We start from the raw sequence: 27,501 nt of genomic DNA on the forward strand, positions 1-27,501 counted from the left end.
TCTCCATTTGAGAACCGTGACCTCATTCATCACATAGCGCACTTGATGATTGTTCACTTCAGATGCTGAAATGTCCTCCAGAAGAACGATGATGGGAAAGGGAAGCTGACCTCCACTATCAGCATGCTTATACATGTATCTATTGAGCTCATCCTTACACCAGTTACTCTGTAGAAAGTTCTCGCTGACAACGCAAATGATTCGTAAGCTTCCTTGCTGAGCATTTTCAATGTTTTCATGGATATTCACACCCCCTACAAAGTCTCTTTCATGGTCGATCAGTCGATAGTCTTCCTCTAATTTACTATCTTTTATCAGCTTATTTACCCACCACCTATCTTTGTTGCTATACATTACGAATGCATCGTGTGTTTTTGTAGTCAGGTCAAATATTTTGATATCTTGGGGTCCTCTCGATTTCAACCGCTTCCATGAGACGTATACAGCTATAATGACGACGAGGATTGCTACTGAGAGCATTATAGCCAATAGGGTGCTAGATTTGTGAGTACAGTCTATGTTAAAGAATGTCCCTCTGGTTGAAACCCTTTCCCTGTCATTCTGATGCTTTTGTGACAACCCTTCCTTTATTTGACGACCATGCAAGTAACTAGGTACAGCACATTGGTAGCTTTGCGAAGGATACGGGTTGTTCCAGTCCAACACAGTGTCATAAATGTCCAGGGCCCACTCAACAAACCACAGTAGGGTACAATCACAAAGAAACGGATTGCCTGAGATGTCAATGCTCTCCAACTGCTCTAGAACAGGGCTGACGGTGGTTTGATCTAGCACAGCTAACGCGTTGCTTTTCAAACTCAGTATCCTCAACAAATGCAAATCGTCAAAGGCGTTACCGATGTCGACAATTTCGTTACCTGCTAGGTTTAGCTCTGTCAAGTTACCTAAACCGTCAAACGTCAGTGTCGATATCTGTTGTATGTTGTTGTTACTGAGGTCTAGGAATTCTAGATCTGGCAACCAACGAAAGGCTGACGGTGCAATGGTGGCAATTTTATTGTTGCTGATATCAAGTTTGGTCAATTTGTTTACCCATCGAAATGTACCTTTCTCGATAACTTGGAGCTTGTTATGAGAAAGTGTGAGTGTTTGGAGTGTGACAAGTCCTTCCATAAACTTTCCGTCTATCGCCTTCAGTGCATTATTATCGAGCTTGAGCGTTTCTAAAGTTGAAGTTCCAGCAGGTGAGGCGACAATCAATGATTGGATGTGATTGTGCGATACGTCTAGGTAGGTTACATGAGGGATGAACAGGACAGAATTGTAGATGTAAGAACCGATATTGTTGTGCTGCACCTCGAGCGCATCTAAACGCTCAGGTAGTCCCACTGTCGGTACATGAGTAAGCCTATTAAAGCTTAGATTCAGACGACTCAGATTTTCAAAAGACGAGAAGTCAAACGAAGCATCATACTCAACACCTTGGCGCGAACTCTCTAACTGGTTATAACTCAGGTCAAGGTGAGTTAGAGAAACAAGACCTTCGAATACACCTCCTGGTAAAATCGAGATATCATTCGACCCCAGGTCAAGGTCGGCAAGTGACGTCATTCCAGTGAACGAATGGTTTTGTAGGGTTTGCAAAGAACCCCCTCCCAAATTGAGTTTTCTTAAATGTACGAATCCTTCAAATGCATACGCGTGTATTGCCTTACAGCCTCGTGTATCTATAGTAATCGCTTCCAAATCCAACAGACCTTTCAATGCATCTAGAGTATTGGCCTTTATGGCGTCTTCTCCCAAACCAAACGCAAGCTCATGTATCCGTGTGTTGTTTAGTTCGGGCAGTACTCTAACAAGATTAGAGAATGAGTCCAAGGTAGCGTCCCTGAGTTCCAATGTCTGTAGGTGACTTAGCGAATGCAGTAGGCCGGGCTCTATGTGATACATCGTGTAACTGGCAAGACTTAAGTGTTTTAGAGTTGATGTGAGAGATCTAAACATTTCAACAGTAAGGTTAAGACGACTTGTTCCAAAATGCGACAGTTGAAGCGACTCTAGTCTGGAAAAATTTTGGAATGCAGACCCGAAATGAAAAATATTGTCATCTCCAAAAATGAGGACCAGTGTTTTGAGTTTGTGAAGTGGTGCCCACAAGAGTCCTCTTTGAAAGAAGTTATTCGCCCTGTCGTAATGTATTGTTAGATTTTCTAGTGATGCCAAAGGATAAAAACTCTGGTCCGGAAGATTGGATGCATCCACTAAACGGAGATGCAAATACTTCAGTTTAGCTAATCCACCAAAAATATGTTCACCAAACGTGTGTGCGGACATTTCCAGTACCAGATACTTCAGACTGGCGAGGTTTCCGAAAAGATTATTTTCCAGATGTGTAGTGTCTGTGCTGAAAGCTATATCTAGCCATGTCAAATTCTTTAACGCTTCGAAAGCGCCTTTCTGTATTGTCCGAATCCTTGTTTGTGACAGATCTAAATGTTTCAGATTCGTTAGTCCTTCAAAAGAATCGTTGTAAAGTCTGGTGATGTTGTTTCCTGTTAGAGTCAGTTCGGTTACAGACTTCGGGATGCCGGGTGGTACTTGGTTTAGAGGTTGGTGGATTTTGTCCCAGGTATACGTACAGTCGACAGTTGTTGAATTCCATATCTGACACAGGGGCGTAGATTCTCCTTCAACAGGTTCAAGATGAGTTGTTATGAACAAACTCACCACAATGCAGACACCGAAAGCAACGCTCGTAGACTCCATGTTGACGTGTCGATGTTTTACGTTATGAAGAAGACCCCTCACCTCCACACTGTTGTGATAATCAAAATATGTGAAATCAGTGAGTAATCAATGTCTTTGTAAACAGAAAGTCACAGCGATTATAAGTTACAGATGAAAGAAGAGTTGGAATCAATTTCTAGTCCATTGTTCCAACTTACACCAAAAAGTAGTTACTCAGGCAACTGGATATGGTTTTGGAAACGGTCAGACGTTTGAACTGCTATCCGCAGTTTTCGTCAGTGACACTGAAGTGGTCTGGAAGAAACAGGTCTTTTATACTCTAACTATGAATGAGGACAATTTCAATAAGAAACACTTAGCTCCTGTAACCAATACAACAGGAGCTAATTGACTCATTTGCATTAACTTTGTCTTAGCTTTGTTTCCCATTGACATCCAAAATTGTCTACCCTTGCCTTAGTTGTAGTCTGGCTACTGGGCAATAGGTGCTAGTATATCGCATTGTTTGATAGGTCAAATGAATATCTGAATCAGTTTTGGACCCAAATCATGTTTACTGTAGGTGTATGGATTCACTGCCTTTCACCAGTTTTAGTTTTTGGCAACTTAGATTTTAAATTCATATCCACAAATTTGACGACAGTAGGCAGGGCTATGACGTCACTGGTAGTGGGGCGGGGGCAACCGTTACTTGTATTGTGTTAGTAACATGCCCTGTTTTGTGCTTTTCTTGCTACAATTATACGGCTTCCCTTTGGGACAGCAAAGTACACGTATGTTGCTAATAAGCACGTGCAGGTAAAAGGTAAAGGTCCTGGTATACATGTTCAAATATTGATTTATATCGCCTGCTCATGAGCTGCATCTGTCAGTTTGTATAACAATGTACGGCCGTGTTTTGTTTATGTCTAAGGGTTATGTCACATGCACTGTGATGCACAGTTAGCAAGAACACCATTATACATTGCAATGGTACCCCAACAGCTATCAGTAGCTATAGTAACGTTGTTACATATCCAAAAAGTCACCCAATACCAAAGATTACATTTTGCATGACAAACCAAACGCGCAGAAATCAAAACGTTTATTAGCCTGTCTCACAGCAATGGAAATACACCATTTGACAAACTACACGTATCAACCAACTGCAATCGATTATGATAGTATGTCACCTGGTCAGAGACTGTGACAGGACAGAGTTAACGTTGTATGAGCTTGTGTACAACTGATTAGTGTATGTATACAGGCAGAAGTACAGTAGATTTGTTCATATACGAATGTGTTCCGATATTGTAACATTTTCACGGGATTTGTACTGTTTCGCCTTCTTCTTTCCGAACAAGAAGAAAGACAATATCCCAAAAGCATACTTTCTAAGCTAAATAAGTATTCAGACAGATTCAAATGCTGTGGTTTCACAAAATTGAATTCGAAGGTCAAATAAGCTGAAATAATATCAAAATATCAGAATGGGTTCAAATATAGAAGTTTCGTAAATGCATTCGAAGTCAGCACAACTATTAAGATCACTCTTAAGCTTGTTGTTACACTTCGTGAATGAACCGCTAGAGCTCAAAGACGTTCTTCATCGTGGTGAAGAAGGTCACAGTTGCCAAGGTAACCAGACTGACTCTGATGGTTGTGGCACCGCCACCACCTCCCACACACCCATTGTCGTCGCAGCAAGATACACAGGTGTAGGCGTCAGAATGTAGGTTGCAGAGATTGTCGTTGTTTTCTTTATCTGTAAGAAAATAGATAATTAACGACATTCGTCGATGAAGATTTATATAGACATCCAGGTAATGAGATATGCTAAAAAGCAGTTTTTCTTGAAAGCAACTGGATATGATTTTAGAAACGGTCAGATGTTTCAGATAGCATCCAGTATCTTTGGTCAGTGACGCTAAAGTGATCTGGGAGCATTTACTTTGTCTTTTCTACAAGAATTCTGTCATAAAGTCATTCTGTCATAATGACATGTTTAGCATTTTTTATTGTCTCTAATAAATCGCGATGACATGTGTTTTGCAAAGCGTTGTGGCTTGTTAAACTGTTTTGCAATGGGTTTGATAATCCAAGCATGTTGGGTAACATGCGTTTAAGAATTTATCGTCATTAGTGAATTAACGTGTTATTTGACTGCATGTAGATAATTTGGGAAGTATTGTGTTAAAAAACGTTATAACAGGTACACACTTCCATAACCTACTTATAGACATTCATTATCAGTTTGAAATATACGTTATCATTGTTGATATTAGTTTTCACATAATGTTATAACCAAGAATCAAATTTGTCAACTTTTAATGCTATGAACACAGCAGCACACAGTCCCAAAGTAGTCAAAACGTTTTACTTTTCTCACAGGCTTCCTTAGATTCACAGCGGTTACTCCATTGTTCTGGAAGGTCGGGGACCTCTGAAAGGATAATGGGTTGAAATGATGAGTACTTTTGTTCATATGTTTGTTTCAACGAGAGTAAAATCCCTACTGACGTCAAAGACTTTGATTACATTCTCTATGAAAAGGTCATATAGGCAACGAAGGGCTAACGATGTTAGTCGTAAATACCATAGACAGTCCCATAAAAATTCGTCACTGCTTCTTGAAATATGCTGTTGATCCAGGAACACTTAGTTTCTTTCACAAGCATAAATACAAACGCCACCAAAATCATTGTCACTGTAAATGTACTTCATTGCACTAAGGTTGATATCAAAGTTGCAATTTACTTGTGGTGGTTGTTGCGCAATAGCTCTCCGTTGAATCGGTACACATTTCCAGTGGAGACGCGAGGCACTCTTCCCTGGAGTTCACACCGACGCAGGCTGGACAAAGAAGAGTTTTATCTGAAAAACAAAAGATGCTAAATTAGTTTTAAGATTATCATTCAGGTTACTCTTTTCTATAAACCTGCACTAGTTTCTGTAACATTCAAAACCTTCTGTTGCCAAGCATCTTCTTATCAATAACGGAAACGGGGCTATATCTGCTTAGCTTTCGTGTAAGAGTTAACTTTGTAGTGGTACCATGGCACAGGAGTGAAAATCCTTTAGTTTTTGATTTCTCGGCAATAATGCGAACACTTTATATTTCTTTCTCTTGATTTGTGTAAACTTTATAATAATTAAACCCCTTTTAGATGGCTGATATGCCAGGACTGTTTTCTTGCTTATTTCTCCCTTTCAAAATTCAAAAGATCTAATCTACATGTAACATTTACAACAACTATAATTTTGACCCTGTGGTTGACAGAAAAATAACGTGTACATATATCATCTCATTGAATTGAAAAATCTACTTTTATTTTCTCAATATTCCGTTGTCAATATCATGGCGTAAAATGAACAAATGAACTCCACATGAAAGTAGATTTAGACACTATGATTGATAGACCACTATATGTTGCAAATTCGGCAGCAATGATGGAAGGTAATAATACCACCTCATTCAAGGGGTGTACAGAAAGTGCGAAATAGACGAATGGGCGAAACGGAACAAAATATGAAGCAAAATGAAATAAAATCGATGGGAATAGAACGAAACGGTACTGTGCGTGGAAGGAAAGAATCGTGGAAATGGGTGGAAATGAATGTGTTTTTTTGCGTGGCTAAATTATTCTCCCAAGATCCGCGAAATACAATTAAACTGAACTGATGAGAGAAGAAAGAAGGACTATATGCCATATTGGATGGTAGATATAGACATCGAGCAATATGCATTTTCAGAATTTAAACTGAGGCAAGCTTGAAACTCTGTTGTTGCGAGGGGGGGGGGGTCCTTCTGTTCTCTCAAGACTGTTTACGAACTGCCTCGGGCCCCACAACATGGTTATGGACTGAGAGCAACAGCCCTCTAACTGGAGACATGTTTACAACGAAACAGGTTGTGAACGGGCTAGACACGCAATACTTGGTTTGGTGGAATAAAGGCGCTAATATCAGCATATCGGATCTCAAAATACGTCCTTAAGTAACAATCTCGGGTCATTTGCATGCAGCGTTTCCATGCTAGAAGAACCATTGAAGCCACACAAACACAACACCATCGATATAAGTTTGCCTCATTATGGTAAAAGTCTAAAAAATGTATATTTGATTATGCATTTAGTCCTTACATTCTTATCTCAGTTCCATTTGCTGGTATTTGGTGGATCTCGAGGGAATAATTTAGCCACGGAGAAAACAACAACGCTGTAAAAATTAAATCTTGTCTCATTCTGGGTATAATTCCAAAATTAAAACACGTTTCATATTCATTTCCACTTCCTTATTTTATTTCCGTCCACAGTACCGTTTCCTTTTATCCCCAAAGATCTTGTTTCAGTTTGCTTCATATTCCGTTCAATTTCGTATTTTCTGTACACCCCATTTAAGCCCTTATATTACGTTTCAAAACAAAAAGATACAAGGCAAAGTTTACCTGCTTGTTCAAATCAACCAGGGCAGATCCTGCATGCGCTGTTTTTCCTCGGCTCAGATATCCTGCCTTTACAGCGACAAACAAAATACTTTCGACAGGTATCGTTGTTCAGGCTCGAGCTACGCCGCGGTTGAGTCGTAAAAAATGCCTAGCTCAAGCGCATAGGATATCTAATGTCTACAGCAAAACAGGCCAAGTTCGTAACGATGGTCTGGATCCACAGAATGTTTGCCTTTGTTCTATATGAGCGCTGCATGGCTTCATGACTCTTGCTTTTTGCAGTGTGATTTGTATTTTTAATTTCACCACAAAAAAAGGTTCTAAGCGAGCTTTGGGTTACTGTACTGGATTGTGATCTCAGATGTTTGTTCAACATTGACTTGAAAAGTTTAACACCCATCAGGGAATTAATCACGTGGAAGCTCATTTCATGTCCATATAGAAAAGAAGCCTTCAGTACGTTTGCTTCCGTAGAAAAAAAACCCGGATCTTTGCTAAGTTCGTAGAATTTCAAACGAATTTGCTATTGTGTGGCTAGGAGGAAATTTCTGAACGGCACGTGGAATTGTATGTATGTAAAGTTATATGCACGCGTACAAAGCGTCATCATAGGCGTCAAAATTCATGTAATTGATGTTCTATTCACTAGGTACAGGGACCCTTGCGCATGAAAATAAAAGTTTTGTATTTCAGGACTCCTGTGCCATGCTGTAGAAAGGTTTTGGTGGAGCGAAAGTACGAAAGGATCAGATAGTAAAGCGTTTTATCCAATTGTAGATAATATTCTCAATTAGACAAACACACACAGACACACACAAACGAGTAAATACGCGCGCGCGCACACGCACACACACACAAACGCAAGCACACAGACACATACGTACACAAAAACACACAATCACAACACACAAACGCAAGCACACAGACATATACGTACACAAAAACACACAATCACAACACACAAAGACACAGAGGTTTATAGTGCATGTAATATATACACATGTATGAGCATTGATAAAATATTTACAAAAGCCGCACATACCAGTAACCACGGTGTCTCCCGACGGCAAGTTGCAGCAGAGTGGGTCCTTCTTTTGGTAGTCGAAAGGGCACGGGCAACGCGGGGACGTTGTGGTTGTGTCCTCAGTTACTGGGAGAGAAAATATTTGATATGATTTACAATTAACCCTTGAATTTTCAAAGCTTGTAAATCGTACAAGTCAAATTTGATATCACATTATCATTATTATTATTTTCATTATACAAAAAACGCGCTACAATTATCCCAAACGTTTCGTCTATATTCATTATAAATGTACCTGTAACATTTAAGTACCATGTGAAGGTTACCGCTAAATCTCTTAGTCATCCGTATAATCAAATCAAAATAGACTTCGTTTTTCTTGAAAGGGCCGGCACCGTAACATCATCTGAGCTTTTATTTCCATTGCTTGAAATACTGTAGTTGAAAACGATATGGCCACAGTTGTGTTGGGTGTTTTGGGGTCACTTTGTCTTCACGAAGACTGACCTCTTTGGTATTGGATTTGTTTGTTGTGTAGAAAAACACAAGGATCCGTTACAGGTAAGCCTGGTCGTATTTGAATCACCTTTCAGACTGATGAACTGCTGTATAGGCATAAAAGCTGCATCGTGTCCCGACACTAGGTTTAGTATGGGGACATGTACCTACCAGTGAGCTTACCCCTACTGTGCCTAAGGGGCTATAGAATTGTGGACAAATGAGTTCTCAAGAAACATGGACAACACCTCTATACACTAAAAGGTTTGAGAACAATTCAAAAGAGTCAAATTGGTTTAGTATGAACTACAAGTGCCGTTTGCGTGGTGTAACTTGTAGCACGCTGGGCTTGGAATCAAGAAGTCCTAAGTTCAATACCCACCAAAGGTACATTACACGACTTTTCCCTTCCGGTGGAGTGAAGCTAAAAAGACGAACAATCGACCTCATTGTGAAGCCATGTTGCTTTTGTCAAAAATGAAAGTAGATTACACTACACCAACACGGATTTTATGAAATGTTTTACAAAATATGTTTAGTAAGCAAGCATCAACATGTATCAATACGTACCTTGTGCGTTCACAACTATCAGGACGACAAGTACAGCCAAGAATTGAAAGGTGGATCGCAGTTTCATGTTGTACAAGACCGCCAAGGTCTCAATGCTGCAATGGACAAGCTTGAGTGCGTCTCACAACGGCCTAGTCTCACGTGACCAACAGCCAATAGCTTCACTTCAACTGTTTTTGTGTCCCAAGCAATGACAAGACTGAAAAGTATAAACCAGCTAGACACTGCATCTTTCATGTCTATTATTTAATTTGCATAAAATCCATCCACCTATTAAAGCCGAAGAACACACATCAATCAACTTATATCATATGCCAATCATTTAGATTAAACGTTACAAAAGTTAAGTATCAAGTTAAGCATGTCACCCAACACAATCATTGTACACAGGTACACATTTCATAACTACTTTTACAGATCAAACTTTTCATATGCAGGTCTAATGTGAAGATCCCAAAGATGTAAACTAAAACACGTCTGGACAGGGGTAACCGACCGACGAAGGCCATGTGTATCTGCATAGTCGAGATATGGTTGAATGATCGAGACAAGAATTGTTTAAGGCCAAGGGCCTTCACCTTTGACATGTACATCCTCATTTCTGTACCAAAATTGCACATTCTACATACAGATGAAAAAATAAAACTGGACAATCAAACATTGCATACTGTAAGGCCACCATTGCATTAATTAACATAATCATAATGACATTATATCGAACATTAGATAACGTCACTAGTAAACTATCTTTCTCACAATTCGGTTCTGTTTGGGTTTGGTTCGGGTAGACTGTCTTTGACATACTGAATACCATCAGAGAGATGCTGGTTAATATTGTGAGCCATAAATTTCAGTTTTGTCCCGGCAGAAGCAAACAAAGTCTTCATCCCGCCACTCTCTTCTTTAGACAATTGGCTCATATCTGGCAATCTTTTCGGACCCCCTACAAGCAGGTCACTTAGCCACCTAGCGACTTCTAGAAAAACGTCAGGCAATGACTCGGGTTTCCATTGACTTAGATCAGGAAATTTTGCGCTCAAACTTTGTATCAAACCGGGGAGACCATTCTCAACTTGTGCTAGCAAAATTTGGAATTCCTTTTCCAACTTTTCCACGTCTATGGTTACTGACTTCATATCAGGAAAGCTGTCCACGGCTTGACGTACTAGAACTGGTACGCGGACCCGAATAGTTTTGCCGGTAATCGTAATATTACTCAGATCGGGAAACTTTTCTTGGAACGATATCAACGCTTGAAAAGCAGCCATAACTATTTCTTTTGTCGCCTCTGGCATGTGTTTTTCGAAATCTTTCAAATGGTTACCAATATCTGCTGTTTCGTAGGTACTCAGATTCGGTAGTCTTGCTTCTAGCGTGCTTAACAGAGAGTAAAGGATTTGTCTGATTTGCTTTTCATTCGGAACATGCTTCAGTAAGCGATTATAATCAGTGATGGGCGATTTGGGCATCTTCTTTTGTATACTCTTCCACAGCTTGGGCCAATCCTTCTGGATTTTGTTGATCGCCTCCGGTACATCTGTCTGAAAGTCAACATCCTGGAACTGTGGGCATTTACCCCGGATGTTTATAATCTCGTTTCTAAGTCTCGCGAGATCTGACAGGCTGAGTAACTTCAGGAGGTCGTCTTTCTCTTCTTCTGATAAACTGTTCACGGCGTAAGTCCAAATTTCAATCAATCCGAAGCCAATTGCCTTTAAGACGCGAACAGGGTCTTGGAAATAGGAGTCTTTCGACTTGAAAAGTTCCTCGAAGAGTTTGGGCAACTGGAAAACCAGCTTGCTCGCCGGAGTTTGCAAATCTCGCGGGAGTTTGCGGATGATCTTGTGCACCTGCCCGATAATCTTTGTCCACTTGACGTCATCGTTTTTAGCCAATCCTCGTTTGACCTTGGCGTTGTCCTTGGACAGAGCGGTGGTTAGTAGAACAAGAAACAGTGCGATATGTAGCAACTTCATGGTGACCTGGAATGAAGAAAAAAAAACAATATTCAAAACCGATATCAATGTCAGAAAGAGAAATCACTGATCCTTGCGAAGAGGACAGAAGAGACTTGGGAGCTATAATACGGCGGATACCAGGCTACACTGATCCGTGAATAGTTTCATCAGGTGGGTATGTCTGAATAAAGAGACTATTTTCACACAACCACAACCACAACTTTATTTTCACCGACATTTCACCGAGTCAGAATGGTCCAGAGAAAGGTGACGTACGATCACGGAGACGGTGTCAGTGAAAATAACGTTGTGGTTGTATAGAAAGAGTCTCCTTTTTCCCAAAATTACCGATGCATGTTTGTTTGAATTTTTTGACACAATGAAGACAGACAGTCACAACCGGTTCGACAGGACCAGAGGCAGAGTAAACAGTCCCAAGAGCTTAAGCGCTAATCTCCATTGTCTGATGTGGAACATTCACAGCTTATCCGAACTAAGTATATATCTAAACCTAAAAGATGTAATAATTAAATCTCCAATCTTTCTTGTAAGATAATATTGTATTTTGGGATTAGAATATGGTAGATACAGATGAGGACTACGTAAAATGCATATGTTTTTCTTAATTTTTTTTCAAATGTTTCAATTTTTTTTATATCTAAAATCTGACAATTAGGTTTGTCTGGGACTCAGTTCTGGGTTTGCTAAGTTTGGAGTGTGACACAGCAAAGCATGGCTTAGTAAGGTGAGTCAATTAGCTCTCGAAACAGACGGTGTTGTTTCGCAGACAAAAGCACCTTGACAAATGCAAAGAAGGATCGCACGCCTTCCGCACACTTAAAACTTGAAGAAAGCAAACACCCCCTCCCCCTTTAGCATGGTCAATATAGGCCAATATAGCAAGTGTCTGTTTCAATACAAAATGATGATAATAACTACACTGGATTCAATAGATTGTGCGATATGTGTCAGGTCCTGTATATATATCAAACGCTTTCGAAATATGTATTACAGATGTAAGGACAAAAATAGTTTTTGAGGCGTTGCCTTTCTGCCTTTCTTACTTGGGGCTAGCAGGTACAATGTATCGCGTGTTATAAGACTTTGTGAAAGAACACTCTGTAATGATACAATTGTCTGTCATAGTATGCCTCTGACACGCACTACTGAATACAATGACCTATTTATACACGTATCACAATGCTTCTAGAAGAATTAAGATCAATTAACTGAGCCTTTCAACACATGTACAAAAGACCTTTAGACAGGGCAATATACAAAATGTATGTGGATGTTTAAGCTCTGGGATACGGTCACGTTTAGAATCTTTTCAGGAAAATTCATCAAAGCTCTTGATAACCACCTGTATAGCCACTCACCGTATATCAATACTCAAAACGCTGTAAGCTTGAATTCTCATCTTTATCGCTGAAAAAATAGTAGCTTATGTATAACGAACTAGGTTCATATATTGACAAAAACGTGGTGAAAAACAACTCACCTTAGTTGAAGAATTGGTCAGCGTTTTTGATGTAGGTGTACGAACAGGTATGGCCGCTACTACGAGTGAACTGGTGAACTGTAGGTCGCCTCGTCTCGTCTCGGTGACGGGTCATCGGGTGCCACGCCCTACCGTGCATGACGTATCCTAATTTGCATACGGTTTGGCGGGTTTGAGTAATCATGTTTGGATAAGGCTGGGTGTGGATTCAGGGTTTCTGCGTAGGATAGATAGACTTAAGTTGGGTGGATCAAACTAGAGAAAAAAGGCACACTTATCTATGGATTATGATAAGGTAACCTCCTAACAAATTAAAACGTAGAATAAAAGGTTTGAATGGAATTTTCTTTTATATGAATGTTACTATGGTGTACGTACACATAAAAGGTAACAGTAAAAATGTAACATTTCAGTATTTCGGACCAGTTTTGTTTCTTTTTAAGAATATGGATGAGGATTTCATAGCAAACTGAGGAGAAAAATTCTACCACGTGTTACAAACACAGCTTCGCTTGTAATCAAAGTAAGCCAGTATTTTCTGTATCTAAATAAAGTATCGTCGATGTACGTTAGACATCCAGGTAATAAGATACACCAAAAAGTATTTACTCAAGCAAATAAATAAATAAATAAAGTAACATGTACATAACTGATCTAGGGAAAGGAGGGGAATACGATGTTTATAGGTGGGTGTTTTTTGTAAAATTTAAAATAATTGAAAGGCTTTAACGTAACGTTAGACCAATCAATTTCATTCGTCTGGTCGCCCTGTAATCATAAACGCTCTAGAGGTCAAAGAAGAAGCATTGTATTGTTCACGTTAGCACGTCGCGTGCTGGTTAGCTATAGTGTTCATTGTTCAACAAACGTGTGAGAGTGAATCATCCCTTTGACATGGGTGTAGTAAGGCTTAAGTCCCAATTGCACCAGTGCCTGCCTTTAGGGATGTAGTCAGTCAGTCAATTTATACCGGTGGACTGCTGGATACCTGGGGCACCCCTCGGTGTTTCCCATGGGTAGGTCACGGCGGCTATTTGTTACCGGGTCCCGGGTTCATTTTAAGTTCGAATAAAATTCAACCCGGTACCTGGCCGGGCCCCAAAGAATACCCCGGAAGCCGCAAGGTGTCCCATTGGGACAGACTTCCAAGATCTCAGCCCACCAAAGACAAATCCTTATACGAGCGAGCAACTTACGTTTCAAAGGTTTGAGTAGTGTTTGATTGGAAAAGTTAAATTTTCAAACAGGTGTTGGATAAGCAGACTACCAGAAAAGACAGCCCACTCGAAAACCTGACGACTTGCAGTCCCAACATCTCCTTGAAGATGAGTGGGAAAATTAAAGAAAATACAGCTTCCCATTCTCAAGTTATTTGTGATTCTAAGAGGAGAGCAGAGGTTATCATAATTCCTTAAACCAAGGAGGTTTTAACAAAACTTGATAAAACCACATTGCTTAGATGTTGTCTCAAGAAAGAATTCCAAGGAGACATACTTCTTATTATGCATTTATTGGACTTTATAACTTGGCACTAACAATGGAAATCAGGCGTTCTATACTGTGCAAACAGCATTCAAAAGTGAGCGTTAGAATACGGCAGACGTTGGAATGAAACAACCTACGAAAGGTTCTTTTGTCAAATATCATTATCATAATATATCCTCTCCAGCAAAGAATTTGCCAATATTGCAGTTTAAACAAGATAGAAGAACAGGGTCATTTTATTGTTGACTGTTAACTATACAACAGTGAGAGAAATGTGTTCTTCAATTATGTACAAGATAAGTTCCCATGCTTTCTATATCTAAATAACATTGAAAACTTTACATTCCTCATACAATTAGACAAACCATGTATTCTTAACTCCACCTGCAACTACATTTACAACTGTCTTAAGAAGCGAGAAGAAGTTGAACCTGTGCATAGGGGTGGTTTGGGCCACAGGGGTCAAAGCATTTAATTAGCTCACCTCCGACCCCCACCAATAGGAGAGCAGTCGCCCCCAGCCTTTCTAGAGAGAAGTCACGTTTCTTCTAGCTCTCGTTGTTCAAGATCGCAAGATGCCACCGAGAAAACCCAGGACGATAAAGTGCCCAGGTTGTGGTGAACCGTCAAACCTACACCCCAAAGGAACAGCCACTCGGCACTGCGAGGGTCTACTTTAGACTTTGTAGTCTTAGTCATGTATCACATCCTACACAAATTTTACTTCACTGGGAGATGTATCCTACTCACCTTGACCTGTACTTAGCTTGTCAGAAAGCAAAAAACGTACAATAAAGGTTTGCATCTATCTAAGACTCATTCATTCATTCATTATTTCACAGTGATTTTAAGGGGGGACAAATCAACCTCTTCTCGACAATTACAATAGGGAAAGTTACAACATGGCTGCAGCCAAATACGGGGTGTGAACAGCCGCAGTGAGAACTGGTTTTCTACTTCAGTCAGGCTTTGCTTGTGTTCTTCAACAGCTTTTCTGATGACGTCAAGAACTTTTTGGTACTTCGGGTTAGAGTCGACGCTGATTGGTCGGTCTTCTGTTGGGTCGTTAGTGACGTCATACAGCAATGGCGGATCGTTGAAGGTGACGCCATATTGGGCGCCACAAAAGCAAGCGAGTCGATCGAGACTGCAGCGTGTTGTACCAGGGAGCCAGGGGTAGGAAGCCAGGTGAGCTTTCCATGTCACTTTTCCTGTAAAAACAAAGAATAAAAAAATGTGTCATTATGAATACAGTTTCCTGAATTATGAATTACCTCCAAATTTCCTGAAAAGGCTGTAGTAGGTATCAGCTGTATATTGGCAAAAATTCAAGAAACGGCCTCGAGATAAAAGAAACTATGACCGAGCGCAAAAATGTATTGTTTACGGTTTGACTAAAATCATTTTATTTTAATGTTTCCATTCACCTGGCTGTGACATAAGTATCGGCAGCCATGTTGGATGTTTAACCCTGAACGTTACCAGCTTCAGAGTACCTGGTTGCACTCCTGAACCGGGCTTAGATAAAAAAGACTACATGCAATCCAAAAACAGTTGTTTATCTTCTGCGTAATATCTAAATGATTTTTTAAAAATCGTCTTCTTCAAACCTAATTTGTATACCTTACCTTTCCTAGGCCTGTTTCTTACGGCGTGCAGGACATTCCCGCAGTAGTGGAACAGGAAGTCGTGTGGAGACGGTTGCTTGGCCCCGCCTAGCAACGGCAGGATGTTCCGCCCGTCCATCACCCTGTCCTGGGGAAGTGGGGCCTTGAGGATGTCTGCTACCGTGGGGAAAATGTCCATCTGGCTGGTGGCCTCTGTTACTATAGTACCGGGCTTGATTTTTCTGTGGACAATGTAAAAAGAAAAACATATATGAAGTACATTCTCTGTACTGTTGACACAACTGCTCGGAAAAAACGACACACAAGCATGCTCCAAGAGCAGTGTACATAATACTACAATACATTGTTCTTTGCAGAAGTGTAGCAGTTACAGAAGACCTATATTTCCATCTTCGTGTGCCATTTTGGAATCTGTTCGCGCGAGAGCACAGTCTGGCGAGAGTGTGCGAGAGTTGAAATGTTTGAAAGTTACCTTGGCCACTGCACGACTGTGGGCATGCGGATTCCTCCTTCAGAACCTCCTTGTCCCTTACTACCTGTGATGGTGGGTGTAGAATACGTGAAAAGTAAATATATAGTATGTAGTGCATCATCACCATCACCAATCCTTTTGCCGTAGAAATGCTTTTAATATGTATATGGTTTCAAAGGCCGAAAAATCATAAGGGGAACTGGGAAATCATCAGACGAACTTGAACCAAACATCTGCCTCACGACGATCGACTTGGGACGCGTGTTCATTGACTTTGACTTTATTCAGATCCACATTTAGTATAACCCATCAAAATGGCGCAGGCTACGTGACGTCAGAGTCACGTGGCTGAAAATACGCTTACCTTTATAAATACCGTTCGACCCTCCAGCATCTCCTATCTCCATATGGGCGCCGTTGTCAGACGTGAAGTACACAAAGGTGTTGTTGGTCAAACCCAGCCTCTCTAACGTTGCCATGACAACCCCGATGCTCCAATCCATCTCCTCCAGGGTGTCGCCATAGAGACCGTGTCGGCTTTTCCCGCGGAATTCCTTATAAGGTAAAAGGGCGGTGTGCGCGTTCCAGTAGGAGACTTCCAGCAAGAACTGTTCCTTCTTTGCTTTCCTTTCTTCAAGGAACTTGACGGCTTCGAGAGTCATTCTGGGAGTGAGGGTAGAAACGTCGTACGGCTGCTCTATGACGTCATCATCCCTCATCATGACGCAGTTAAACTGTGTACCGTTGGCCCCTAACGCATAATTAGATATCACAGCTGACCAACCAATGACGGACAGAATAATAAGTGTTTTCCATTGAATGTACTGGAAATATTTGAGCGCCAAAAGGCAGAGGAATATGCTGACCGATATGTCCCATACGTGGAACCGGGAAAACGCCCTATCCGTGGCAAACTTCCCCCCGGCTCCTGGAGTCACATTGTCCGGGTCGCACTCGGGAGCGTTTGAACCAGGAAATCCGTAGAAGAAGTCGAACCCGAACTTGTTGGGGTGGTGGCAGTGGTCCCCTACCCATTTGCAGTTTAGACCAAGATGCCATTTTCCTGAAAAAAGGAATCATTCCAAAATGTTAAAACCATCTTGCTTTGAGATCATTATGTCTATGCTTTTCATTTCAAAAATAAGGAACAAATGACAGTTTTTTCTCACCTATCAGTGCTGTTTTGTACCCATGATCCTTTGCCATCTGAGGGAAAGTGACCTCTGACCTTGGTAGCCCGGATGGAGCAGCCAGAAAGATGTAAGCCATAGGACTATCCGTTCCCGCCATTCCTGTGATTTGTAGGAAATAATTGTATGTAATATATGTATACAGTTTCAGGCTAGCAGCGAAGAAACATTTTATGGGTGCGTATGTTAAAGAAAACCCGGACATCACCCAATCTTCGACAAGAGGTCTCTACTTCTGTATACATTTTTGTATTATTAAAGCTAAGGTCACACCAATTTAATTTCTTGGTTCTCGGATTTCCCGACCAATTTTTTTCCGATTTGGAAAAAAAATTGTCCCAAGAAAAATAATATAAGTTTTGCTATTGCAGACCTTCAACTGAAAAACCATTCCAGGGGGCACATACTGCTGATAAACCAATCGGAGCACTTATTTGCAGTCACATGATCAGAACAGTGGTATAAAATCAAAGGAAGAGATTCATTGGATAAATCATGCCATGAAAAGCTGAAAACTTGACTACTCACCTTGTTTTTTTGTGTTTATATAAGTTCACCACAGACTTTTTGCAAATTTTTTTTTCGACCGACCGCCCCAATATTTTTCTGAAACAATCCGAGAACCAAGAAATTAAATTGGTGTGGCCTAATGCGCAAACATGGAATCAATAGCGTGCCTGATTGCGCATTATGTCGTAAACCTCTGGTGGATAATCTCCAGGCAGATTTACCAGTGGCGTAAGATAGTTTCAAAGCTGGCCGCTAAGGAGTACAGCCGGCATTAGCCACTCCTAGACCGGCTTCACTCCTCTGGCAGCATTATAATTTTGATACTAGTACTATCTTATGCCACCGTAGGATCTGCTTGGAGATTACTGGTGGAAAAAAAGGACAAGAGTTCTTACCAAATCTGACGGGAAGGCGTCCAGTCAGGAAGGCTGACCTGCTGGGGGTACAGACGGCAGCGGCGGCCAGGTGCTGGGTCAACTTGGCACCGTTAGCGGCGATACTGTCGATATTCGGGGTCCTGAAAACCACAGGAAGGAAATGACATGTATAACCTGACGTTACAGCATAATGAAGTCATATATGCTAAACGTCAAGTAAATCACATCCAGTGCACTTGATATGTATGGTTGTTTGAGAATTAAGTTAAAGACTCCTTGATACAAGGTCCCATGGGAAATATGATTATGACCTACAGGTGTTTCATCGTGCAAAGGTGAACTCTTAAGGTCAATTTGATAACTAGGGTTGAAAATTGAAATGTAACATACGCACAATGGTTAACATGCATGCGTGTATTCAGGTCGAAATTCTTGAAGCGGAAGACGTCCACTGAATACGACTTTTCACCGCCGAGTTGACATTTTTTTGTCTACCGCCACGTGAACTATACCCTGCAAGCCAGACTTTAAGCCAGGGCCGGCAAACTCTCGCCCTGCATGGCTCCACCCCGGGGTGCTTATCTAAGGTCCTCGGGAAGACCTGCCCTGGCTGCCGAACAAATTCTCTGCCGGCCCTGGCGAAAAGTCTGGTTTCCAGGGTACGTGAACTACGCGTCTGTGAGTCTGTACGAGCGGTCAATGACCCCGAGCCGAAAGGTTTGAGGTGTGGCCAACTTGCGCGAGCGGTCAATTATGACCCTGATTGTGATAGGTTTGGGGAGTACACGATTGGTCGGTCAAACATTCCACAAAAGTCCTTTCCGAAGCACACGACAACTTCCGATTCCACGTCGCCGGAGAGGGACAAATCACGAAAGAAAAGACGAAGGGGGCGGGACCGATCGTTTTGCTCAACAGAGCAGTGACGCGCCGAACAAAAATGTATAATCAGCACCAGTAGCTAACTTTCAGTAGATTTAGTGTTTCAAATTCCTTATCGTACACATTTATTCACGTGGCATATGAAAGGCAGAGGCCTTACCGGATCGTGTCGTTTCCGAAGCAGCCGATGTCTCCGATTCCCACGTCGTCGGCGACGAGGAACACGAAGTTGGGCCGATCGTCCGCTCGGGAGATCGGCAACACGACGGACAGGAACACCAACCATAGAACACTCGCCATCTTGACTGGACGCTGAATCTGTGGTTAAAATGCGCTAACCTTATATATATACTAGTAGTACGGTACCCGTAAATTACCCGCTAGATTAAGTAAACAATAGCTGATCGAGGTCGAGTTCACGTAAGTTTTCCGTGATAGCGAGTTTCTCCCCCCTTCGAAGGGGGCAGAAACTATCACGCTATCACGGAAAACTCGCTATCACGGCAAACTCCCTTCCTCAACAAACTCCCTTTCCCGGCACAATAGAACATAGCCAACGTTGAAAATCGCGGACCAACCGTGTGCGGTTATCCGTTGTGCAATTACTGTAAATGTATCTAAGTTCGCGGGGGATTTGATTTCGCGGGTACCAGGAAAAGGGATTGTTGGCGGTAGCACCTTGCACTATACTCTCTTACTGCCATGGATAAATGTTCGCGGTGGATTAAGTTCGCGGTAAAGTGGTCACCGCGAAAACCGCGAGCATAAAACCACCACGAACATTTCTGAATTTACAGTATCTGGCTTCTACTGTATTCATTTGATAAAAGGGCCATTAAAGGAACTCTGCAACGCTATGGGGTCATTGACCGATCGTACAAATATGTCGGCCAAGGGTCACGTTACAACCTACCAGTACTGTAAACAACACACCTGTCGTAGCCGGTAAAATTCACCTTCCAAAAAACTCTTTCTTTCTATTCAATAGTTGTTATACTTTCAATTTGATGGACATAAATCTGAATATTGAAAGGATGCGATCTTTCATTGTCACGTTCGAACTGTCCACATGGGCATGTGTGCGTGTACTCAGTTATTGTTTACTTAATCTAGCGGCCAAAAGCAAAGGGTGCCGTGTAATGTATATCAGGTACGTAATACTCGCACTCAGATTCAGCGTCCAGTCAAGATGGCGGGTGTTCTATGGCTGGTGTTCCTGTCGGTCGTGTTGCCGATCTCCCGAGCGGACGATCGGCCCAACTTCGTGTTCCTCGTCGCCGACGACGTGGGAATCGGAGACATCGGCTGCTTCGGAAACGACACGATTCGGTAAGGCTTTCTTCTTCTTTCATACTGCCTAGACTCTAAAAAATAGTCTAATTCAAGAGATTATTGGCAGGCTACGCATGAGTTTAATTACAATACAAGTGACCGGTACAAATAGACATGGGAAAAAGAAGGGATAATGCTCAGGGAAATGAAAACAAACTGATTTGTGCGTGCAAAAGACAGGACAGGTGAATTAATAATAAGTGGGTTAATAGAACATATACATGTATTTACATATATACAAGACGTGTGGGGTGGCTTTTATCGTGTTTGTTGGAATTTCCGTGTTGTGACAATAGTAAATTATCTAAACACCTTTTCGTACCATTTGCAGCTGTTCTGGTAGAAATTGGAAAGATGCAATGTTTTCATTTCCCAAATTAATCGAGTTGGCAGTTATCAGCAAAAACGAATCACACCAAACGCACCATATGCAAAACTTGAAGCTTTTGTACATGCTGGGGTCATTGACCGCTCGTACACTGAGTAAATGTGAACTTCATTATGCGGCAGAGCGGTAGCTAAGCAAATGGTACTTGCTCTGACGCCCGCTTAATTTCTTCGTTTCAGCTCGAAAATAATGTGTTTGTAGAAAAGGGGTAACATAATCTGCGATAAAAACAGAGAAGTGGAAGCATAACTTTTCAAAAATACACTGAAAACAAGAAAGGTGCAAAACTCAAGATTTGACCGAAACAAAGAAAAAAAGGATTTTTGAAAATATTTTAGATGTATTGTCTTTCAGTTTTCTGTAGAATATCTATACCTTCCAAATAACATTCAAATGTGTAGGACAAGGAATTTGAAACACTTAATGCCGATTACGTTTTGCCAAACGTGTTACCGATTTTTGTCGAATTTCTGACTCATAGTGTTATTGACCATTCGTACAAATCGTCCACCTCGAAAATCTGCCACATTCCGCCACGAATCACTGAGGGTCATTGACCGCTCGGACAAGCTGATCACTCGCGGAACCTTTCATGTTCTCCGAACTTGCCATACGTTGTACCCGTACAATTGTTGCGCAATAAAGATTGATTGATTGATTGATTGATACTTGGGGTCATTGACCGATCGTACAAATATGCAGACACGTTGTTATGTGGCGATTGGCAAATCATGTTGAGACTTTGAGACTTTATGACTTTACCAGTTTAACAAAGTCATTCTACTGTATAAGGATGTTCTATATAATGTCCTTGTGTCAACTCAGCGGTACGTAGCGTTAGTCGTACAAGTACGGCGCATCCAACTGACGCTTATCTAAAGGTGGGGTCACACGTGCGTATATATATTCAAGTCCGTTTGAGGTGCGTATGATGCTCCACAGGTCGCGTGAAAAATAGTTCAAATTGGACAAATATAGATACAAAACATGTCAGATGAGTTAGCTGACCGAGAGGTATGGTTAGCGACCCAGCTAACTCGATCGTCTGACACGTTACCTTGTTTACGTTTGTCCATTTTTAAAATTTTTTTCCAACGACCTGTGGAGCCTGGTGGAGGCAAATACTCTCATGCGCGCCTCATACGGACTAAAATATATACGCATGTGTGACCCCATCTCAACAAATGTTTGAAGTGAATACGTATTAACCATTCCGTGTAATTGGCGACCAAAGTACGACAGATTTAACATTGCTCAGCTCACCTTGGCACAAGGACACGCCTGTAGCTAATTATCATGTTAGGGGACCTTGCTAAATAGATGATTTCAACATACTTTATTCAAATACAATTCCATCTCTACAACTGGATAAAAACGGATATTTACTTCCGGACGTTTCGAGTGACATCCATCACTCTTCTTCAGCAAAAAAGGAATGAACTAGTCAGAACGTCCAGAAGTAAATATCCGTTTTTATCCAGTTGTAGAGATTGAATTGTATATGGATATTGCTTACCGTATGTCTAACCTTCATAAACCCAACATACTTTATGTTTTATATTTATACACCATTTCCCTGTTGTGTTTTCAGGACCCCGAATATCGACAGAATCGCTGCTAACGGTGCTAAGTTGACCCAGCACCTGGCCGCCGCTGCCGTCTGTACCCCCAGCAGGTCAGCCTTCCTGACTGGACGCCTTCCCGTCAGATTTGGTAAGAACTCTTGTCTTTCCTTTTCGTTCTGCCAGGGGCCGTAAAATTATTATGTGCATTAGGTTTAATTATATACAGAACCTGGACGAACTCTTGCTGAGAGGGTGTTATCTTTTATCCGTACTAGATTCATTCTAGCCTGATTAGATATCGCTCATAGCAGCCCGCCCAACATCCGCCGGCTCCATAGCGGGGAGGGGCTAGTTACAGCCCTGGACAGTGGAGTTTGCGTTACATAGACTAGTTTCATACAAAACATTGCGAGCTCATGGGACCTCCGGAGTTTTCTAGTACTTGCACTCTACATTATACATATGAAATGTTTTATATTGCTTGCTAGACTGGAATTGTAGATATATATATATACAGTGGAAGCCAGTTAATTGCACGTCGGATAAACGCACACTTAGGTCAATTGCACGGAATCCCAAAATCCCGTGGCGGTGCGGTCCAACTCGGTAACTTTATTCTCGCATTATCGCACACGCCGGATAATTGTACGGGATTCGCTGGTAAATTGGGTGTGCAATTAAGCGGCTTCCACTGTATATATGTATTACATACACATACAATTAATTCCTTGCAATCACACAGGAATGGCGGGAACGGATCAACCTTTGGCTTACGTATTCCTGGCTGCGCCATCCGGGCTACCAAGGTCAGAGGTCACTTTCCCTCAGATGGCAAAGGATCATGGGTACCAAACAGCACTGATAGGTGAGAAAGCTGTCGTTTTGTCGTTTTCTTTTAATAAACGGTATAACGCTAGTTTACCTTTATTCGTGGGGTAACCTATATTCGTTTTTTAAGGACATCAAGTCGAAGGACGGCGGTTTCAAATTGTAATATTTTCAAAATATAGCAGTTTGAACTCATATTTCATAGGAATGATAAAAATACCTTACTTTTGAAAACAACGGATATAGGTTACCCCGCGGATAAAGGTGAACTACCGTTAGATATATAATGATCTCCAAGCAAGATAATCTTGATATTTGGGAATGAATCCTTTTTTCAGGAAAATGGCATCTTGGTCTAAACTGCAAATGGGTAGGGGACCACTGCCACCACCCCAACAAGTTCGGGTTCGACTACTTCTACGGAATCCCTGGTTCAAACGCTCCCGAGTGCGACCCGGACAGTGTGACTGCTGGAGCCACGGGAAAATATGCTGCGGATAGGACCTATACTCGGTTCCGTGTATGGGAGGTAGCGGTCAGTGTTTTCCTTGGCCTTTTGGCGCTCAAATATTTCCAGTACATCCAGTGGAAAACCGTTATTGTGCTCTCTGTGATTGGTTGGTCAGCTGTGATATCTAATTATGCCTTTTGGGCGAACGGTACACAGTTTAACTGCGTCATGATGAGAGATGATGACGTCATAGAGCAGCCATACGACGTATCTACCCTCACTCCCAGAATGACTCTCGAAGCCGTCAAGTTCCTTGAAGAAAGGAAAGCAAAGAAGGAACAGTTCTTGCTGGAAGTCTCCTACTGGAACGCGCACACCGCCCTTTTACCTTATAAGGAATTCCGCGGGAAAAGCCGACACGGTCTCTATGGCGACACCATGGAGGAGATGGATTGGAGCATCGGGGTTGTCATGGCAACTTTAGAGAGGCTGGGTTTGACCAACAACACCTTTGTGTACTTCACGTCTGACAACGGCGCTCATATGGAGATAGGAGATGCTGGAGGGTCGAACGGTATTTATAAAGGTAAGGTTTTTTGCAGTCACGTGACTCTAACGTCACATAGCCTGCGCCATTTTGATGGGTTATACCCGCGTGCCAAGTCGAGACGAACGTTTAGTTCAAATTAGTGTTAACTTTTCAGTTTCCCTTTTGATTTTTCGGCCTTTGAAATCTTATATATTTGATAGCATTTCTGGTGATGATGATTATGATGCACTACATACTATATATTTACTTTTCACGTATTCTTCACCCACCATCACAGGTAGTAAGGGACAAGGAGGGTCCGAAGGAGGAATCCGCATGCCCACAGTCGTGCAATGGCCAAGGTAACTTTCAAACATTTCAACTCTCGAACACTCTCGCCAGACTGTGCCCTCGCGCGAACAGATTTCAAAATGGCGCCCGAGGATGGAAATATAGGTCTACTGTAACTACTACTGTACTTTTGCATTGAGCAACTCACACTGCTATTCCGTGGGGCATGCTGTACATATAAATTATGTGTCTTTTTCACAAACAGCTAACTTTATGTCTTTAACAATACTTGTATGATTCTTCTTTTTTTTTGCACATTGCTCACAGAAAAATCAAGCCCGGTACTATAGTAACAGAGGCCACCAGCCAGATGGACATTTTCCCCACGGTAGCAGACATCCTCAAGGCCCCACTTCCCCAGGACAGGGTGATGGACGGGCGGAACATCCTGCCGTTGCTAGGCGGGGCCAAGCAACCGTCTCCACACGACTTCCTGTTCCACTACTGCGGGAATATTCTGCATGCTGTAAGGTACAGACCAAGGAAAGGTAAAATATACTTCTTGGGTTTTGGTTTGATAAACAACCGTTTTCTTTTTGGATTGCATGTAGTCTATGTTACCTAAGCCTTGAGTAGAACTTAGCAATTTCTATGTTTAACCATCCAAGATGGCTGCCAATATCTACGTCACAGTCACGTGAGTGCAAAAATTCTACGGATAACCAAGGAGGTTAAAAGGACTTTTTAACCTCCTAGGGATAACGTTAGATAACGTTCAGCACAATCCGTTCTACGATGCTGTCTTCTATATTCATATTCGAATTCACCCAATTTGTTTTGTTTTCTTCGTTTTGTTTTGTTCTTACAGGAAAAGTGACATGGAAAGCTCAATTCGCTACCTACCCCTGGCTGCCTGGTACAACACACTGCAGTGTCGACCAACTCGCTTGCTTCTGTGGCACCCAATGGGGTGTCACGTTCAACGATCCGCCATTGCTGTATGACATCACTAACGACCCTACAGAAGACCGACCAATCAGCGCCGACTCTAACCCGAAGTACCAAGAAGTTCTTAACGTCATCACAAAAGCTGTTAAAGAACACAAGCAAAGCTTGACTAAAGTAGATAATCAGTTCACGATGCCACGTTTCTTCCCTCGTCCTTGGCTGCAGCCATGTTGTAACTTTCCCTACTGCAACTGTCGGGAAGGCGTTGATTTGTCCCCCCTTAAAATCACTGTCAAATAATGATAATGATATTTAAGGGGGAATTCTATCGTAGGCTGTTTCATTCCAAAATGTGCCAAATTCCTTCAAGTACAAACGCTCACGTTTGAATGCTGTTTAGAAAGTATAGTACGATTTCTGATCACCATTGTTAGTACCAAGTTAGAAAGTCTAAATGTCTTTTTTTTTTCGAATTCTGCCTGGAGACAACGTCTAATGAACTGTGATCGGCTCAGCTCTACTTTAGATTTGCAAAATATTGATACTTTGGAAACTTGTTTTTCAATCTTAACTCATGGCAAATGTTGAATATGCCAAGTGATATCAAATTAATGAATGATTTATGTTAAATTAATTGTATGAATAAATAAAGGTTCAAGCTGAAGAATAGTATGTATATGCAATACGCTAGACATCCAAAAATTGTTGAAGTGTTAAAGATACTGCTAAATGTAATTTTTCAAATTGAAATTAAAACTAGTCGATAAAACCCATTCAAAGAATATCTTGTCCAGCCATGCTTAATTTTTTTGCCGGTGCTACCACCGGCTTTGAGACGGGAGAAGCGGGTCTTTCAACCATTCGTTTTGTTTGCATGGATGCATGGATCGGTCAATTTAACCAAACCCTTCTAATAGCCCTTCCATACACGTGATTACGTAATTGAGTTAGCGAAGCCGAACGGTCTACAGCTCTGGGTGCAGATAGCAATTTGCTTTTGCAACCGTGGATCGTGGGTTCGAACCCCACTTGTAACAATTTTTTTTTCTTTGTTAGACAAATCTCATGTAATATTTTTTTAATAGAAGACAGATCAATTCAGTAATTTGATGCTTAAAAACTATTTTTTTTTCATTTCATTTTGTTTAAAATCCAGGCTTTTTCCCAAAATACACACCGGCCAGATTTTTCAGAAGCTTTCTTGTTTCTACATTATTGCCCAAAATGAAATGGCAGGTTACGCTTACATAGTGGACTGACTAGATGTAAACACAGCCCACAATAACAAAGGAACAGATATGCAAATGTGCAAGGTGTTCAGTACATAACCAGCTGCTCTTGGCAGCAAGGGGCGGTTATACCGTATACCGGCCATGCCGATACGAATGTTGAACAAGTGGTGGACGTACCAGCTATTAAAGTATCTAGATATCACCTCAGATAAGAACTGGAGGATGCTGTCTTGTCTTGGCGACGGGTACCGGTCATTCATTGTATGCCACGCCTTACCAAAGGTGATGTGTCCTAATTTTCATACCGTTTGGCGAGTTTGAGTAATTATCCTTGGATATATATAAGGCTGGGTGTTAAAATTAAAGAATGGGTGGTGGAAGAAGTAGACTAAAATTGCATAAATGAAACTAGAGAAAAAGGTATCAAATTTTGAATTACTGGCAAAATGTTTTAAACAAATGATTTTATCAGACCAATCCGTTAAAATAAGGGCAAGCAAATGACAGTCCAATACCATAGCCCAGACTCACCACCGTCAAAAAGTAGAAACGTAGAAAAAAAACATGAACATTTAGATAATTGACAGGAAGGAACTGAGTCATTGGTCCAATTATCAATTAAAATGCTATAATTGGTTAAACTACTAGTTGTGCCTGTTATTCAGGATCGGTTCATTAGGTAATTATTTATTTAACCTAGAGGTCAA

At 41.4% G+C, this 27,501-nt stretch overlaps 3 protein-coding genes across 4 annotated transcripts in view; 1 reads left to right on the top strand and 2 right to left on the bottom strand.

Moving 5' to 3' along the window:
• Positions 1-12,775, bottom strand: part of LOC118404899 (toll-like receptor 4) — a 15,496-nt gene extending 2,721 nt beyond the window's left edge. The window contains exons 1-4 of the mRNA XM_035804281.1: positions 12,687-12,775; positions 9,228-11,209; positions 8,178-8,285; positions 43-2,776 (exon numbers count right to left, since the gene is read on the bottom strand). Coding sequence (XP_035660174.1) covers positions 43-2,727 — 2,685 coding nt within the window. The 5' untranslated portion in view covers positions 2,728-2,776; positions 8,178-8,285; positions 9,228-11,209; positions 12,687-12,775. The remainder of the gene's footprint in view (positions 1-42; positions 2,777-8,177; positions 8,286-9,227; positions 11,210-12,686) is intronic.
• Positions 12,776-14,846: 2,071 nt separating this feature from the next.
• LOC118404721 (steryl-sulfatase-like) lies at positions 14,847-19,559 on the bottom strand. Its single transcript, XM_035803991.1, has 7 exons — positions 19,391-19,559; positions 18,367-18,488; positions 17,441-17,563; positions 16,636-17,334; positions 16,272-16,335; positions 15,800-16,020; positions 14,847-15,382 (listed from the first exon to the last, which is right to left on the bottom strand). The coding sequence occupies exons 1-7, from the start codon at positions 19,528-19,530 to the stop codon at positions 15,003-15,005; spliced, it is 1,749 nt and encodes a 582-aa protein (XP_035659884.1). The 5' UTR covers positions 19,531-19,559; the 3' UTR covers positions 14,847-15,002.
• Positions 15,263-26,344, top strand: LOC118404720 (arylsulfatase H-like). 2 transcript variants are annotated; one of them, XM_035803990.1, is made up of 7 exons: positions 15,263-15,359; positions 22,542-22,663; positions 23,258-23,380; positions 23,682-24,380; positions 24,622-24,685; positions 24,942-25,162; positions 25,483-26,344. In XM_035803990.1, exons 3-7 carry the CDS (start codon positions 23,260-23,262, stop codon positions 25,860-25,862), a joined length of 1,485 nt encoding a protein of 494 aa, XP_035659883.1. In that variant the 5' UTR covers positions 15,263-15,359; positions 22,542-22,663; positions 23,258-23,259; the 3' UTR covers positions 25,863-26,344. The 2 variants fall into 2 exon arrangements, with proteins under 2 accessions (XP_035659883.1, XP_035659882.1); XM_035803989.1 differs by lacking the exon at positions 15,263-15,359 and adding an exon at positions 20,381-20,559.
• The last annotated feature ends 1,157 nt before the right edge of the window (positions 26,345-27,501 follow it).

Source organism: Branchiostoma floridae, chromosome 17 (genome assembly GCF_000003815.2).
Source record: "Branchiostoma floridae strain S238N-H82 chromosome 17, Bfl_VNyyK, whole genome shotgun sequence".
In the NCBI taxonomy this organism is placed as follows: domain Eukaryota; kingdom Metazoa; phylum Chordata; class Leptocardii; order Amphioxiformes; family Branchiostomatidae; genus Branchiostoma; species Branchiostoma floridae.